General features: G+C 36.3%; 1 protein-coding gene across 2 annotated transcripts in view; it reads left to right on the forward strand.

The window, feature by feature from the left end:
• Positions 1 to 14,851, forward strand: part of MNAT1 (MNAT1 component of CDK activating kinase) — a 217,268-nt gene extending 202,417 nt beyond the window's left edge. Inside the window, exon 8 of one of the 2 annotated variants that reach the window (XM_027111419.1) lies at positions 14,322 to 14,851. In XM_027111419.1, coding sequence (XP_026967220.1) covers positions 14,322 to 14,334 — 13 coding nt within the window. In that variant the 3' untranslated portion in view covers positions 14,335 to 14,851. Of the gene's footprint in view, positions 1 to 12,224; positions 12,672 to 14,321 lie in introns of those variants that run through there. The other variant, XM_027111417.1, reaches the window with a different exon arrangement.
• The last annotated feature ends 2,307 nt before the right edge of the window (positions 14,852 to 17,158 follow it).

Below are 17,158 nucleotides of genomic sequence, written 5' to 3' on the forward strand. Positions count from 1 at the left end.
TTTTTTTTGTGGTACACGGGCCTCTCACTGTTGCGGCCTCTCCCGTAGTGGAGCACAGGCTCTGGACGCGCAGGCTCAGCGGCCATGGCTCACGGACCCAGCCGCTCCGCGGCATGTGGGATCTTCCCAGACCGGGGCACAAACCTGTGTCCCCTGCATCGGCAGGCGGACTCTCAACCACTGCGCCACCAGGGAAGCCCCTGTATTTTTTACTTGACATCTATTTTCATGGCCATTCTTTAGATCCTTAACTTAACAAGAGTTGATTTAGTTTAAAAAATTCTATACCCTCTACTTAAAAATTAGGATTTTTTTTTAAGCAATGGCTGTTTAGTGAGTAGATATTTATCTTGCTATCAAGAAACTTATCTAACAGGGAATATATAACAGTTATAAACAGCCATGATACTTACCAGAGAGGTAAAGTACATGCAAAGTCAGAGGAGGAAGAAATAATTCTACCTGGGCAATCCAGAGGAAGTGGCATCTAAAAATGTTGTTAAATATTTTAAACATAGAGAAGTACAGAGAATAATCTAATAAAGAGATATAATTCTGCCACCTGGAATTAGCAAATGTTATTTTTCAGAGGTCTAAAGGTAACATCTTTCTTCCTTTTGAACAAAACAAAGGCTTTAGAATGTTTTAACCTTAGACTTCCCCTTCTTTCGATACCATTTTGTGGTGGTGGTGATAGTGTTTTTGGCTCATCTTTGCTCCTTGTATCCTGTTCTTCCCATTGGGATTTAATTTCCACCTTGCTGCAGTATCTCCTTTAGTGCTTCTTTCACATTTTCCATCTGTTTAAGCCCTGCTAAATTCTTTGTGTTTTCCACACGTGTCTTCCAATTTACTCGTTTTCTCGCTGTCTGTGGATAATCAACTGCTTAACCTGTCCATTAATGTTTTTGTTCCAAATATTGCTGTTGGATTTTTTTTAAAGAAAATGTCTGGTCTTTTTGTATTTTTCTTGCCTTGTGGCATCTATTTCTTTCTTCATCTCTTTTGACATGAAATATACTTCTTTTAATGTTTCTTTCAGAGTCTCTTATCTATGGGTCTGAGTGTTAGTCCCGCCATTGGTTGTTTGTGTCTTCTGACTCGTTTTATAAGTGAGGTTCATTTCTTCTTCTTCTTCTTTTTTTAACTATGAACGCTTTTTAGTGGGAGTTGCTTTCCCATGAGCCTTGGATTGTGAAGGCATGCTGACGTACAGATTCATGTTTGCTTCTGCCAAGGTCCTATTGGCTTCACTGAATCTGGAACAATTGCTATTCTTAATTTCCTGGTGGGGGAGTAGGCTTGGGTATTATGATTTCTTATGTTTTCTTTTCTACCAATGCCCCTAGACTTTCTTGTGACTGTCCCACGCCAGTGAACAAAATTTTCCTACAAGTTGTTTTACAAATGGGATGGACAGCATTTTGTAGCTCCAGGTTACATGCAGGGAGCCAAGCCTAGTTCCAGCTTCCCACCTCTGACAGGGCTGCAGCCTGTCTTCTGTCCCTATATGGGTGTCGAATCACTGGTACCCATCACTTCCCTGAACTTCGGCCTCTGCTCATGCTATGACTTTGCGTTCCTCTATAATTTCTGGCACTTGAGAGTTTTCTTGCTTTTAAACTTAGTTATTTTATTTTATTTTATTTTATTGTTACAGTATATATAACAATTCTGTGTTGCATAGGGAAGCTTCTCATGTTTCTGTTCAGAATTGAAGGGTTGACATTTGAACCATGGCTTTGGAAGACAGGCAATGATGAGGTCATTCCAAGATAATGAAACAGCCTAAACAAAGGTATGGAGTGAGTAGTGATGAGGCTTTCATAGGGAATAACCTCCTGGTTGACTTTGACTTAAGTTCAGGGTATGTGGAGATGATTAATGGGAAATGTGTTTGGAAAGGTAGGTTGGAATCAAGTGCAGTAGTCCTTGAGTGGTAGGCTAAGGAATTTTGACTTCATTCTACACACAGCAGGGAGCCTATGAACGTCTGTTTGTGTGAGAGCGATGCAGAGCTTTGCCCTAGGAAGAGTAATTTGGTAACCGTGAATAGGTTGGAATGGAGAGACCATACTGGAAATAGGGAGCTCAGTTAAGAGACTATTAGCAGTAGTCCAGAAAGAGGTAATAAGGAGCTGAAATAAGGTAATAATATTGGCAATGAAGATGATGTGAGAGGTAAATAGATGTTTGTAGAGAGATACTGTGATGTAGATTTCTCATTGGTATGCAGGGAAAGAGGATTCCAAAATGACCTTAAGAGTACATTGAAACTATTAAGAGAAATAAGAGACACAGAGGGGTAGGTTTGTAAAGGAAGATGAGTTCAGTTATGAAAATATTAAATTTATAGTGCAAGTGAGACAGTCAAGCACAAAGGGCCACCCAAACAGAAAGAAGGGTAAAAGGGCAAAGGATAGCATTATAGGGTTTAGTAGAACAGAGGTAGTGAATGAAGGTGGTGGTGAATGAATCCATTTCAGAGATGGAGTCAAGAATTGGAGAAGAGGAAGTAAGCCGAAAAGAAAACTAGTAAATTAGGAAGCAGGTGGAAGAAGAGAAATTTGGGGAATCATGTGTCAAAGCAGTTAGGAGTATGGTCCAAATTATAGGCATTTTTATGGAAGCCATAGGCTAAGAGCATTTCACAGCTGGAGGCTGTCTCCAGATGTAGAGAGAGTGGAAGATGTTGAGGAGGACAAGGACAGAGAAAGGGTCAGTTCATAGGAGTGGGAGTTAAAACACAGAATATGAAGAATAAGAGGAAGATAAGGTAGTGAGAGTGGAAATAATGTAGCAATTTAACTTTTTTTTTTTTTGCCGTACGCGGGCCTCTCACTGTTGTGGCCTCTCCCGTTACGGAGCACAGGCTCCGGACGCACAGGCTCAGCGGCCATGGCTCACGGGCCTAGCTGCTCCGCGGCATGTGGGATCTTCCCGGACCGGGGCATGAACCCATGTCCCCTGCATCGGCAGGCGGACTCTCAACCACTGCACCACCAGGGAAGCCCGCAATTTAACTTTTGAAATAAAATATACTAAGGTGTGCATAGGATTTATGAAGTATAGATCTGCACATATATGTTTGTGAATATATAAATGTATTATATATGTTGTATATGTATGTGTGTAAAGTTTTCCCACTTTTAACATGTAGGTATTGGGATACTCTGTTACCCTGTGATAAAAGATTAACAAGCAGTACTCTAATTTGTCTAATTAAAAAAAACAAAAATGAAACCTTCACTTGGATCTTCATAATTGGGGTATAATGAAAGGGGGAAGAGAGAGGGCAACATTATTGTTGGAATAGATGTGGGAGTAGATGAAGGTCACAGAGTTGGAAAGGAGAAGTACATACTAATTAGTAAAAGGTAAATGACTTTGGAAATTTGGGCTATGAAAAGCCTATTCCTTATGAAAGCATACCTTGTGTTAATAGTGTCAAAGAGAATATGTACAGGGAGATCAGCTTGGTGCTTTGTGACCACCTAGAGGGGTGGGATTGGGAGGGAGACACAAGAGGGAGGAGATATGGGGATATATGTATATGTATACCTGATTCACTTTGTTTTAAAGCAGAAACTAACACACCATTGTAAAGCAATTATACTCTGATAAAGATGTTTAAAAAAGAAAGAGAGAGAACATGTAGTTTGGACAGGGACACTATGCTTTATCAAATGTCTCTTCTGTGCCATATGCTTTACTTGTATATTTTTTATTTAATCTTCTAAAAAATAGTATGAGATATCATTATCTCCCTTTTACAGGAAAAAAAAAAACTGAAGTTTGAAAAATAAAAGAACTTTCTAAATCATAATGTTAGTAATTGTCCAAGGAGGGATTCAAACCCAAATGTATCTGTTTCTAAAATCTTTGTCCTTTCTACTAAACCATTATGTCTTTATATATTTATGTGGTACAGGGACAAAGGGGGAAATGGTACAGGGGAGAAGACTGGGGTGGTGTATATTTAATTTAGAGTCTGTAGTCACTAGGAGACCATGCCAAGGGGGAGAATTTTCCTTCTTCAACCTTAACAGGGTGCTTACCCAACTACCATTGCATGGAGAGAGGAATTGAATTTGGTTTCTCCATCTAGGCTCTTAGCCTTATTACTAGCCCCAGAGAGCTCAGTATGTTTCATGCTAATAAAGAAATAGAAATTTGCAGCATTATCATAGGAAAAAATTCCAGATTATCAGGGCTTTGGCTGAGGCTTCATTGACCACTTAACTGATTTCATCCATCACTTTGTTTTTGCTGCTTTAGTAGATCAGCTTTTTGACCACTGATCAGTACTTAGGCCTGCTGTTTAGATGTGTAATCTTCAAAGGGTTCTTTGCTGATAAATCTGATTTTACTAACTTTTCTCATCTTAAATTAGTTATTGACTTTGCATGGAAACCAGGAGGGAGTCTACTAAAACAGTAGGAAGAACAATATGAATGTAACATGTTTTAGTATTATATATACTTTAAGATGAATTATTATAATTAACATGAATTATTACAAATGGAATCAAAGTAGCTATAAGTAGTAATATTTGGTGAAATCAAGGTCAGCTAGGAATGGTTCAGTGTTTCCAAGCAGATTGTTGACTGGATTAATGGCAGCTGTGGTTGTGACTATATTTTGTGCACTACTCTTTTTTTAATGAAATATTTCATACATAGAAAATATATAATATGTACTTTATAAAGAGTAATAATAAAACAGTTACTAAATTGTTTCCATTCTCATTGCTTCTCCCTCCTCTACTCCTTCAAGTCCTGTATTTTGAATTCTACTTATTAACGTTTGAGATGGAGCATAACCAATGCTGTTGAAACTACCTGTGTGCATTTCTCTTACCCCTACTGTGGTTCCACCTAACATCAGAGATTCACTCACCCTGAATATGGTGATTATCATTTCCTTGCTTTTCTTTACAGTTTGATCATACATATTCATTCTGTATTTAGTTTTGCATGTTTAGAACTTTATATAAATGGACCATGCTCTGCATATTTTCTGTAACTTGTTTGTAGTTTTGGTTTTCTCAGCATTGTTTGTGAGATTCCCTAATGTTAATACATACATGCATGTAGCTGTAGCTCCTTTGTTTTTACTGCTGTATAATATTCTACTGTATAAGTAATAATAATTTGTCCATTCTCCTGTCAATGGACACTTGGGTTGTTTCTTTTGTTCTTTTGCTGTAAGAAACACTACTGCTATAAGTATTGGGTTGGCCAAAAAGTTCATTCAGGTTTTTCCATAACATGCTATGGAAAACCCGAACGAACTTTTTGGCCACCCAGTACTAGGAATAGGCCCCTTGGAGCCCCTCGATGGAGAAATCTAATAGGTTTTCTGTCCCTGTCTGCTATTATTACCACCCTAAAATTACAAGAACGGGAGAGGCACAAGTAGCAGGTTCTAACTCTTTTCCAAGTGGCTCATACCTCCCTTGCATCTACCTCCTGTGCAAGTCCAGGGGAAGAGAGTGTATGAGATATTGGCAGGGGACGGCAGCATTTACCATACCTGAATACACCCTTCACTCTAAAATATCTTAACTTATGTGTTAGAATTGTCCCGAGAAACAGAACCATTAGGAGAAATAGAGGAAGGGAGGGAAGGAAGGGGAGAGATGGAGGAAAGGAGGGGAGGAAGGGAGGGAAGGAAGGAGAGGGAGGGAGGGAGGGAGGGAGGAAGGCAAGGAAGGAAGGAAGGAAGGAAATTATAAGTTATTGGCTCACACAGTTATGGAGGCTGAAAAGTCCCATGATCTGCTATCTATAAGCTGGAGAGCTGGGAAAACCAGTGGTGCATTTCAAAGGCCTGAGACAGAACCAACAGTGTAGATGCTAATCCAAGTCCAGATGCCAGTCTGGAGCACCAAGGACAAGAGAAGATCAGTGTTCCAGCTTAAAGAGTCAGGCAAAGTGAATTAAACTTTCTTCCACCTTTTTGTTAATCTCAGGTTCTCAACAGATTAGATAATACCCACCCACACTGGGGAGGGCCATCTGCTTTACTTAGTTCATCAATTCAAATGCTAATCTCTTCCAGAAACACCCTCACAGACACTCAGATACACACACAGAGTAATGATAAACCAGATATCTGGGTGTCCTGTGGCTTATTCAATATAATTTTATGTTGATGCATAAAATTCACCACCACAGCTTCTTTTGTCATACGATTATACGTTGTAGTTCTCTAGGTCTCTGCCTTAGTCCTTTCTTCTCATTCTGTCTCCTCTCCCTAAATATTAAGCATCTACTCTTATGGTTTCAGATACCATCTAAATACTGATAACTCCCAAATTATGTTCATTCCATAATTTTATTCTTAGCACTTGGTGCATATATCCAGCTACCATTCTGCATCTCAACTCATGTATTCTTATATAAGCGCTTCAGACTCAAGTCCAAAATTAAATTCATGATCTTTCCCTTTTCTCTTGTCCCACCCCAATTTGCTTCTCCTCCTCCAGTTTTCCATTATCTCTGTGAGGGCATCTTTTCTGTTATACCTGACTAGGTAGCTGGAAGTTGAGCTTGACAATACTTCCTCCTTCCCTTCCCCTTCCCCCATATTCAGTTGGTCCTTAAATATCTCTTGAACTAGTGCTTTATTTCCACTGCCACCACCCTAATCCAGGAACCATTGTCTCAAGCCTGGAATAGAGAAACATTCTCATATGGAGTCTCTATAATCAACTTCTGCTTCTCTAATCCACTGTGCAGCCAAACTAGCCTATTTAAATTACCAGGTTCCTGACAAATTTTTAGTTGCTTCCCATTGCCCTTTGAATAAAATTTGCAGTTCTTAACATTCCTATAAGGCCTTCTTTTGGATACTTTCTGCCTGTATCACTAGCCTCATCCTGAGCTGGAGTGACCTTTTCCCTGTATTCTCAGTATGCGCTGTTTCCTCATCCTTTGGATCTAAGCTTAACTGTCATTTCCTTAGGAAGGCCTTTTCTAAACTTGTTCACATTGGTTTCCCTTTTTATCCACAGCCATAGAACCCTGACTTTCTCTTTCATGGTATTTATTAACATCTTTTTTTTTTTTTCCCTACTGAATTACAAGTTCCATGAGAGCATGGAGTCTTTTCTGTCTGTTTTATTCTGAGAGTTGCTTCAATACCTGGCAAATAGTAGACACTGAGTAATTTTTTTTTTATTTTTTGAAAAATGAATGAGCTGCATACATATGAATGTTTGCATTTTACCTGTCCCACACTTGGGGAAAAATTACTCATTCTTCCTTTATAAAGATGTGATGAAACTTCCGGCATACATCTGTTACTAGCATGGAATTCATAGTAAAACATTACATTAGACAAACCAGAATGGGCTATGTCGTCTATGTGTTCAGTAATTCACACTCAAATCAAGAAAGTATTCCTTTCACTATGTAGTTACATTAACTTTCAGTAATAGCTGTCTTGACCTAAAATTCCTGGTGTGTTCTTTGATAGTAATAAATTGTACAGTTTGCTTCAGTTATAATTCAGAAAGACTTATCTGAGCAATCTGTAATTATCTCTTACTTTGGAGCAATGTGGCTTTTAATTTCCAAATCTGAGCTTTGTTGTTCAGATGGTCTAAATGTCTGGAATAATTGGTCATTTGATTACCAATTATGTTAGTGTAAGTCTGAAATCAGCTTTAATAAGTAGTTTATTCAAGTTGCTGGCTAGATAATAAAGTGAAGAGTAGCATCATGACTGTTTGTGGAATTCGTTATATTTTTGGTTGGAGTTCATGAAGCCATGTATTTTTATGACCAAACTGCCCTCAGAATTATGGACAGTAATTCTGACTTGTAGCGCTTTCCTCATTTATGTTAGAATATATGGTTATCAATTTCTCTATGTAGACAGTTTATCTGTTTTTCTGACATTGTGATTGGATTAGGACACCTGAGCACTAACCTCAGTTTTTTAGAATGCTTCTGCATTTTAGTGATAATTGTCTGAGCACATCATTGCTCTGATTGTTTTTAAATCTTGAGATAGACTTCAGGTTGTTAAGGGAAATCTTTTATAGCTTTGGCTGAATTTCTTACAAGAGCTCTTGGTCTTGACAGCTGAGATGTGTTAGCTGATCTCTCTTAATGGTACTTAGATTTGAATTTTGCAGGCTGAGAGGCAGAACTACTTGGAACTGGTCTTTTCAATGCATGATGGCTTTAAATGCAGACTTTAAAAAATGGGCCACCTTGTAAAAAGAAAGTCTTAGTCTCTAGAGTTCATTCCCTTTCTTAGTTTGAACCAGTCCAACTTTACAACTCAGTGGAGTTAAAAAGTTGGACTTTTTTTTATTTTTAAACTCTCCATAGGGCCTGGTAATTTGAGGTGGAGGAAACTAATATGAACTTCACATTTTCATTTCAGTTTAAATTCTGAGATTCTTTGATTCTCTGGAGCCAAAAGCATTTCAAGGGTTTTCATGAGGAGGTTATGACTGGAGGGGAAGAGTGCTGCCTCTTGGTTCTGAGTGACAACCCCTGCCCTCTGCCCCTAGCTGAGAACTCAAAGAATTGTTACATAGCACTAAAATGAGCTGAGTCCAAAACTTCAGCCATATGGTCAATATAGGGCTTTTAAAGGAAGGGAAATAGTAAAAGAGTAATTTCAGAGGAACTCTCTTGTGTTAAAGAACTGAGAAAATGAAGTCTTTCTGAAGCTAAGTGTAAATTATACCACCTTCTTTGGGAGCAAAAGCTGCTAAATGTAACAGAAGAAAATGACAGTGTAGGAAATCAAAGTTCAGGAACAGGCTTTCAAGTGTGGTTTTCTTATGCTTAATCCTTTACTCCCCTCTCAGGATCCATTCCCTCCTTTTCCTCCTCCTTCTCCAAAGTCTGCTTGAAAGAGATTTTGATGGGTAATGGCAAAGGAAGGCACCTTTAGACGTAGTATAAATTAGGGCATAAGATGCTCTTTGTACAGGAATTATCTTAGACATGCTTTTGAAAACATACTTTTTTTTTTAGCCTTATTTAAGAAAATAATCAAAGGTATGATTTTTAAATCTTTGAGTTTAGTCTGCTTTCAGTAAAAATAAGGTATAGGTACCAAAATAAGCAAACCTCTTTTTTTTCTTTCCTGGTTTCTGCTTGTAAGATTTACAGGTATTTAAAATAAACCCATGAAAAACAGAAATACTGTCCTGGGATTGGCTAAATAGTCAGAGCAATTACCTCCAGGCTCCAAAATCCAACTGAGCTTGACTTTTGGAAATAAATTTGGCTAAGACTTCTTCCTTATTCTGTTGTATAAAGGTGTACATGAAATGATACTGACCTCTGCCAGAAACCCCAGGAATCCTATTCAGTGATGTACTTGTAATGGTCATGAAAGAATTAAATCAACACAGATGTGGATTAATGTGAAAAAGTAGGCAAAACACTAAATTCTCATTGTGTGGTTTCAGTGTTGCAGATCCTTCAAAATACTTTGGTATACCACAATAATTAAAGGGTTTAAGAACGTTAAGATACTTAGAAAATAAAAGCCCACAGTTGAATAACAAGAATGACCTGTTTTATTTTTTAAAATTGAAATTAATGTAGATTGCCATGGTGAAAATAGGTTGAAATATTTAATAATAACTGTTTTGTGCAGCCCTAGAGATCAAAAACAGTAATGTAAATAAGCAGGTCTTTAAAGAATCATACTTACAAATATGTTTAATGTAAGTGATTGCTAGAAGGGAAATGCATTTTTTTCAATGCTATGCAAAGAAATTTTAATGGACTTGATGTTGGCAGTGAGAATCTACAAATTAGCATTAATAACTCAAATTTTAAAATATTTGCTCATTGCTCTAGATTGTGACTGTATTCAAGAAATACTGTTTTCAAACACTAATGAATCATTTTAAATAAACTTTTAAAAACACATTTATGACATCAATAAGTATGACTGTTTATTACATTTTACCTATAAAAAGTTGAACTGTTTTATATACTCTTTATGGAAACAGTGCACAGTCATAAATTAAAAGATGCAACTGTTTTGGATATTTTACTGGTGGTCCTGTGTTTTCCTGCCAGCAGTGCAGCTGTTTCAGGTTTCTCAGGATAACATATAAAAAGTTGTATGTACACTACAAGTTTATGCTTGAATTGCCAAGCCAGAGATGGTATGACTCAACTTTCCCAGAAGCAAGTTATACCAAAATGTGATGAATTAAAACAGCTAGTTGCACAGTGGTTTGTATTCAGTTATGAAAACCAGTTCTCATTTATGATAGTTGGCTTTGTAAGGTTGACACATTCTACTGTGGTACTTGAATTTTGCCATGAGTAAAGAGCCATTGGAGCTAAGACTGTGCTTTTGAGGGTCTGAGGAAAGGGTGATACAACGCTATCTGGGGTGTGGATAAAACTTAGCTGGAAACTTGTGTCAGGAACGGAACATTTTCATTTTCAAGATACCTGTAAAAATATTACTCACTTATTTGTGTGATAGTTACTGAATTCTCAATGAAGAGAAATTGATTTTATGCTGTTCCAGGTTAATTTTTAGACTTTCTGAAGTGATTTAACACTTACCTCATTTCTCATGCATCATAGTCTTAACAGTGGACATTTTATTTTATCCTGGGAGGTAATAAGCAGATACCTTTATGGCCATGTATTAGGTTTGGTGAATCCCTATTTAAATCCTGTGATACCCAAGGTTTTATTAAGAGTTTGACAACAACTGTTTAATAACAGTAGTCTCCAAAGTGAGATGCATCCCACCAGGATATGTAAGATGGGGTGTAGGGAGAAAATATTAGAACTTTTATTTAAACATTTTAGTTTCATCCTTTAAATGTTTCAAATTATATATTATATATATTTTATAATATACTTACTATATTAATATATTATGTGTATATACTATATAATAGTATATAATATATAAATATATAATTTATGAACAAGTATACAAGTTTTCGAGCTGCACGCTCAAATATTTTTACTGCTATAAATATACTATCAAAAAAGTTTGGAGATTGTTGCTCAATAAATATTCATTTCCTTTCTCCTTTCACTTTCCCCTTTCACCCTTGGCAGAGAAGCAAAGAATTAACACCTTGATTTGTGGCAGTGTGAATAAATTATAGCCAATTGCAGGAGCTTATGCTGTGTCTTACTTTGACCACTTTTTCTATTTGGCCTCTTGTATTGCCATATATTTTTTAATCACACAAGCTTATTAAACATGGATACAAATGAAAAACAGACTTGTTATTATGTTAGAAATAATAAGTTGCTCATGCATCAAGACTTTGACACACAGGAAGTCTGAATGAATGAATAGAAAAGTTTCCAAGTTATTAAAATGTTCTGGTACCTGATTTATTCATTTGCTATACCTGTAATTCTGAGGTGGATGAAGCTCCTTTACTTCCTGAGACCTGAAGAAACAATGTGGTTTCTTAAACTAGGCATTAAAGCAAAGCTGGACATACTTGTTTTCTGACAGTGCTGGTAGTCATGCTAAGAAGTTGTCCCTCTTTGGCCAGGATTATCCCATTTTTTAGGGCTGTTTGTTTACCTTTATCAAGGTAGAAAGTTTTAATTGCTAAGTAACATGTGTGTAATTGAAGAATAATAGTGTCTGTTACAGCCTTTTGAGATTGACTCAAAAGACTCTTCTGTATTTACAAATTGGGACATTCTTTTGAACCCAGGCTCAGTTTTGGATGTAATTTTCTAAGGTTTCCATTCCTGTAAGGAGGGAGACAATATATTTTTGTAATATTGAAGTAATTTTGAAGTAACTAGTATGTTCTCTCCCCTTTATCACTTGTTTACGTATTTTCTTCAGAACACATTTATGTAAAATTTTAGTAATACAATAGTATTATGATGTGCATTTATTTATTAAGAGTATGCCAGGAAGGAGAGTGGCAGTTAGGTACCCGAACAAGAGCCAGAAAAATAGATTAGTTCTGAAAATTGGGAATAGGGAACATTTTAAAAACAAGTATTATTTCTGAAACCTCCTTCAGAGCTGTTTTTAGATCTTAATGTAATTCGCTTTATAATTTAGAGTTGTTATGTTTCCTTTTAAAAGGAAATAATGCATTTATAAAGTCTGAACATTTCAGCCTTAGAATTCTTCTTTAACATTTGAATCAGTTTTACTATTGCTTTTTAAAGTGTTACCAATTTATATGTGCTTTCTATATCAATGGTACACTTTTTGTTTTGTTTTAGGTATTTAAACCATGTCAGAGCTGCCTCTCCACAGGACCTTGCTGGAGGCTATACTTCTTCTCTGGCTTGTCACAGAGCACTACAGGATGCATTCAGTGGGCTTTTCTGGCAGCCCAGTTAACCTGTATTTCTCCTCTATAAGATTTGGACCCTGGAGCCGAACCAGGGAGCTAGCAAAAGTAAAGCAGACTTGTAAAATTATAGCCATGTGCAGCTGTACATGGCAGCTGTGTTAAAGTATTTATAGAGAGCAAATTTCAGAACTAAGCTGAGTTAATATAGTGGATAAATATTTGTGAAAAAATTTAGTTTTTACTTATATTTTTCTGAGAGGGATTGAAGCTGTTAAGACTCATCCAATGGAAGCTATGAATAATTCACCTGTGTATGTTTGAGGTTGATAGACTTGTAAAATCTTTTAAAAAATAAAGCTAGACTTTATACTGTTTTGTGGTTTTTCTCTTATTACAGTGTTTTACTTGAGCACACATTAAAAATGCCATTTTGAATACGACACTTAGTGTTAATATCCAAGTCTGTTATTTCTTCTCATAAAATGTTCCATTTTTTCCCCAATGTCTTCTTAATACTAGTCCAGACAAGTGGATATATTTCCTTCCACCAACAGGTTGTGGCAAGTAAAACTTGACCTGTGATAATGTCAGTCTCTCAACATTAAGGACTCAGTGCCTGTTTTGAGCAGTGGAAAGTGAGACGAACCTTGATCAATGTGTTATAGTTCCCAGCTGTGAGCCTCGCTTAGGCTAAACCAGAGTACTAACCTGCTTTCATGACAAATTCAAAGAAGTAAGTTAACAAAATTTAATACTTAAAAGGCACCTTTCACCTCAATGTGAGCTCATTTTATGATGAAACCTTGGAGACTGGAATGAATATATTTTAAATGAAATTTCCCTATGAGTAAATTGCACACTCTGGTACAGTTTCTGTTGAAACTTCAAAGGCTTTTAGTATACCCAGAATGTTGCTTAAAGAGTTTGGATGTGGATAGGATATATATTTGTAGCATCTCAACCTTGTATGAGTCTGTTACCTAGACAACTGGGTATGGGACATCGTTTCTCAAGGAAATTAAAGGATTTTTTATTAAATCTCCATTACAACAGTTGTTAGAGTGGAAAGTTATGTGAAACAAGATTTGTGGGTTATATTAGGGTGGAATATCCATATGCAACAGCTCCATCTTATTTGACTAAGTAGGTATTAATTTCAGGAGTACATCTTCATCTTTATAACACTTCTAACTATCTTTGATAATTGAGAAAACCAAGGCATTGAATAATTGAGTAGGCCAAGATCATATACACAAGTTAGTAAAAGCCAAAATTAGAACAAAAGTTTTTTATCCAAGTCTAATTCTATAACTCTACTAGTCTGCATCCTATTTCTTATATCTATTAGTTTTCCCCAATAGAGGACTAGCATTTTAAGTACAATACATAAATCTGTTCAAAGAATAGTGAGAACGTTGGACTTGTGGTTAGAGATTTTCTGTACTCAGCTGCCAAAGTAAGGTATCCAGTCTTTAAAAAAGAAACACTATTATTTATTCTCAGTACCTTGTATGATGTATTTAAATGGAAGGAACTAATTATTAACAAAACGTTTCAAAGGCTTTCAAAACTTTTTTTTGAGCCTACCTTATTATTGTGGAAATTGCCTGCACCTGATTTGGCAAATCAGTTAAATTCCACCACCTAGATATGTTTGTAATTATTTTGCCCTTACTATGGTCATACTTTGTTCAATAGGCTGGGTTTAGAAGTTAACTGACCCTATTAGATCAAAGGGAATGGTGAAAGATAACCTAATGGCAACAATTCACTAAATAACAATTCACTAAATATTCTACATTGATGAAATTATCCCCAATCCTCCCAGTGATTTCCTCTCTCAGAGACAAAAGGCTGTACAAGTCTTTTCATCTACATGAATTTAATAAGTCTTTTAATATTTTATAACACTAGCACAGAAACAACTACTGAGCATTAACCTATATGCCAAGCACTGTGCTTCATGCTTTATGAATTGTCTAATCCTTCTAACAGGGCTAATATTATTTCCCCATTTTAACAGGTGGAGATGCTAAGGCATGGAGAGGTTCAGCAACCTACCAAAGGTCAATACATCTTAAAAGGAGAAGAGTTTGGATTTGAACCCAAGTGGTTAAACTGCAGAGTCCATGTTCTAGAGATAACTGTCAAACTTATAAACAATAGCTGTGCAAAACCAAATCTGAGTAGTCAAACTTCTTAAGACTTCCAGGAAATTTTACAGATCAAGTATCTAGTTCTTATATGGGATATAAGTGACATCAACTAAATAATGGTGTTGATATCCTTGAGAGAAGTCCTGAGGAATTCATTATGTAGAACATGATTTGACTGCTAACTGCACTCCCTTTTATGCAGACATTAATGGATTGAATACATTTACTTGGTAATTAGGATGCATTATTATTTAGTATTCCTTAATTTCTTTCAATAAATATTTGAGTTAAGCTTCTCTTAGAAGTTACCTTTAGGCTGTCAGCAGGTGGTTTGGAATAATCATTTCAAAATCTAATTAACGTGGCAGAAAACTTGTCAAAAAGTTAACAAAATTAAAAAATTCTACCTAATGAGTGCTCTAGCTGTCATTTTCTAGTGGATTAACCAAGAGTTCAGTTACTAGGTATCACATCAAAAAGTTCAGGATGAGCCAAATTTAAATAATGAAATAATCACATGTTCACTTATCCACTCTGAGGGAAAAAGGAGGAGAGGTTAAAGTGTGTTAATAGAAGCATTTAAAGAATTCTGTTTTTTTTTTTTTTTTTTTTTGGCGGTATGCAGGCCTCTCTCTGTTGTGGCCTCTCCCGTTGCAGAGCACAGGCTCCAGACACACAGGCTCAGCGGTCATGGCTCACGGGCCCAGCCACTCCGCGGCATGTGGGATCTTCCCGGACCGGGGCACGAACCCGTGTCCCCAGCATCGGCAGGCGGACTCTCAACCACTGCGCCACCAGGGAAGCCCCAGGAATTCTGTTTTCTTTACAATTATATACTGCATATTTTTTCTAATTAAGGGGTGACTAAATGGATCTTACCACTTTACATATGAATAAGAACATCATTTGCACCCACACTTAATATTTATAGCCTAGCATATGGATGTATCAATATAGTACTAGGAAAAAAGTTCTTATGCCTACTTGCAAATTAATTATCTTCACCTAGATCGGGAGAAGGCAAACTGTAGACCTCTGGCGAAATCCAGGGGCTTCCTTTTTTTGTATGCTCCATGAGTTAAGGTTGGTGTCTGTATATTTTTAAGGTTGGAAAAAGCCAAAAGAATAATATACTTTTTAACATGTGAAAAGCATATGAAATTAAAATTTCAGTGTTCATAGTTTTTTTTTTTTTTTTTTTTGGAATATGTGTTTATGTATTGTCTATGGCTGCTTTTGGACTACTATGGCAGTTGAGAGGCAGCAGAGACCTTATAGCTTAGAAAGCCTAAAACATTAAATGGCCCTTTACAGAAAGTTTGCTGACCCTTGCCCTACATACACTTGGAGGGGAGGGAGAGGAAGAAAATTGGAAGTCCCAAACTAGCAATCCCTGGCTGAATTAGCCCTCAAGGTTTTGCATAGGATAGGTTGGGTTGAACTCCAAAACCATTTTAAGTGTCTTTCGATAAGGAATAAAAGCTCCAAGTCATTACTTCCCTATACTTCTTACCATTTATTGCCGTCATCTATTTATATTACCTAGCTCTGAAGGCATTTGAGTTTGTAATTAATGACTTAGATTAGGGGTCCTCAAACTTTTTCTGTAGGACCAGAGAGTAAATATTTTAGGCTTTGTGGGCCAAGAGACAAAACTGAGGCCATTATGTAGATACAAGAGATACAATAAATTGGCACAATTTTTTAAATTAACAGACTTCAAAATACAATTGAGTACATTTTTTGTAGGGCTTTTTGGAGAATTACATTTCCTTTGATTGGGGTTCTAAGTGTTCGTATCATCAAAATGAATTTTAATTGATCACATGTTGATGGTTATATGTAATGAGATTTTACACATTTCATCTTTAAGAAAGTCTTTTCAGACAGATACTGCCAAATTCTAGAATATGTGATTTTAACTGAACATATACATCACTTGGAAGGCATTTGTAAAACTATGAGATTCTTAATCCCTTGGTATTTGCCTTTTAGCATGTCATTACAATAACACATTAATCACTTCCAATTGAAGATCACATGGAAGTTCAATTGTAGTTAAATGGATTTTGAAATATGGAAATTTCCTTTGCATTTGCACCAAGGTTCCAAGAATGCTGAACTCAGAAAATATATCCACTGCTAATTTATGAGAATGAAAATCTTGTTTCTTGTTTTAATTTTTGATAGCATGAGAAATGTACAGTTGTAGTCATTTCAGACTACTGCAGTATGTTTCACATTAAAGTTATGTTTGCCTTGTAACTGTAGGTTGATATCTTTGAGAAATATTATCAAGTCTTTAGCAAAAACTAATTTCCAAAGACACTCAGTATTTTAGAAGTGTTTAAGGTTGATTCTTCTTAAGAAAAATTTCAGTCTTGTCCATGACCCCCAAAAATTGCAGTCATACCTTACAATTGCTAAGCAAATAAAACTTAGGTTAAGCTGAAGAAATTCAGCTTCAATTTCTGACAAAATTCAAGGACTCTGAGGATGGTTAAAGTCCATGAAAGCAAATGAAGTTTATCATTGACATTACTGGTTCACTAACACATGACAGATTCAAATATTTGTTGCAATGTACTTGCTGGTGAATAATATAGTGAATAACTATAGGTTTTAAACACGGTGCATTTTCATAAGCTTTGTAAATTTTTCCAACTAGAGCTTTTTCTACCTCACACTTTTCTTTTTAACCATC

This window comes from Aethalodelphis obliquidens, unplaced genomic scaffold (assembly GCF_003676395.1).
Source record: "Aethalodelphis obliquidens isolate GAN/ISIS:26980383/991018 unplaced genomic scaffold, ASM367639v1 scaffold10, whole genome shotgun sequence".
NCBI lineage: Eukaryota > Metazoa > Chordata > Mammalia > Artiodactyla > Delphinidae > Aethalodelphis > Aethalodelphis obliquidens.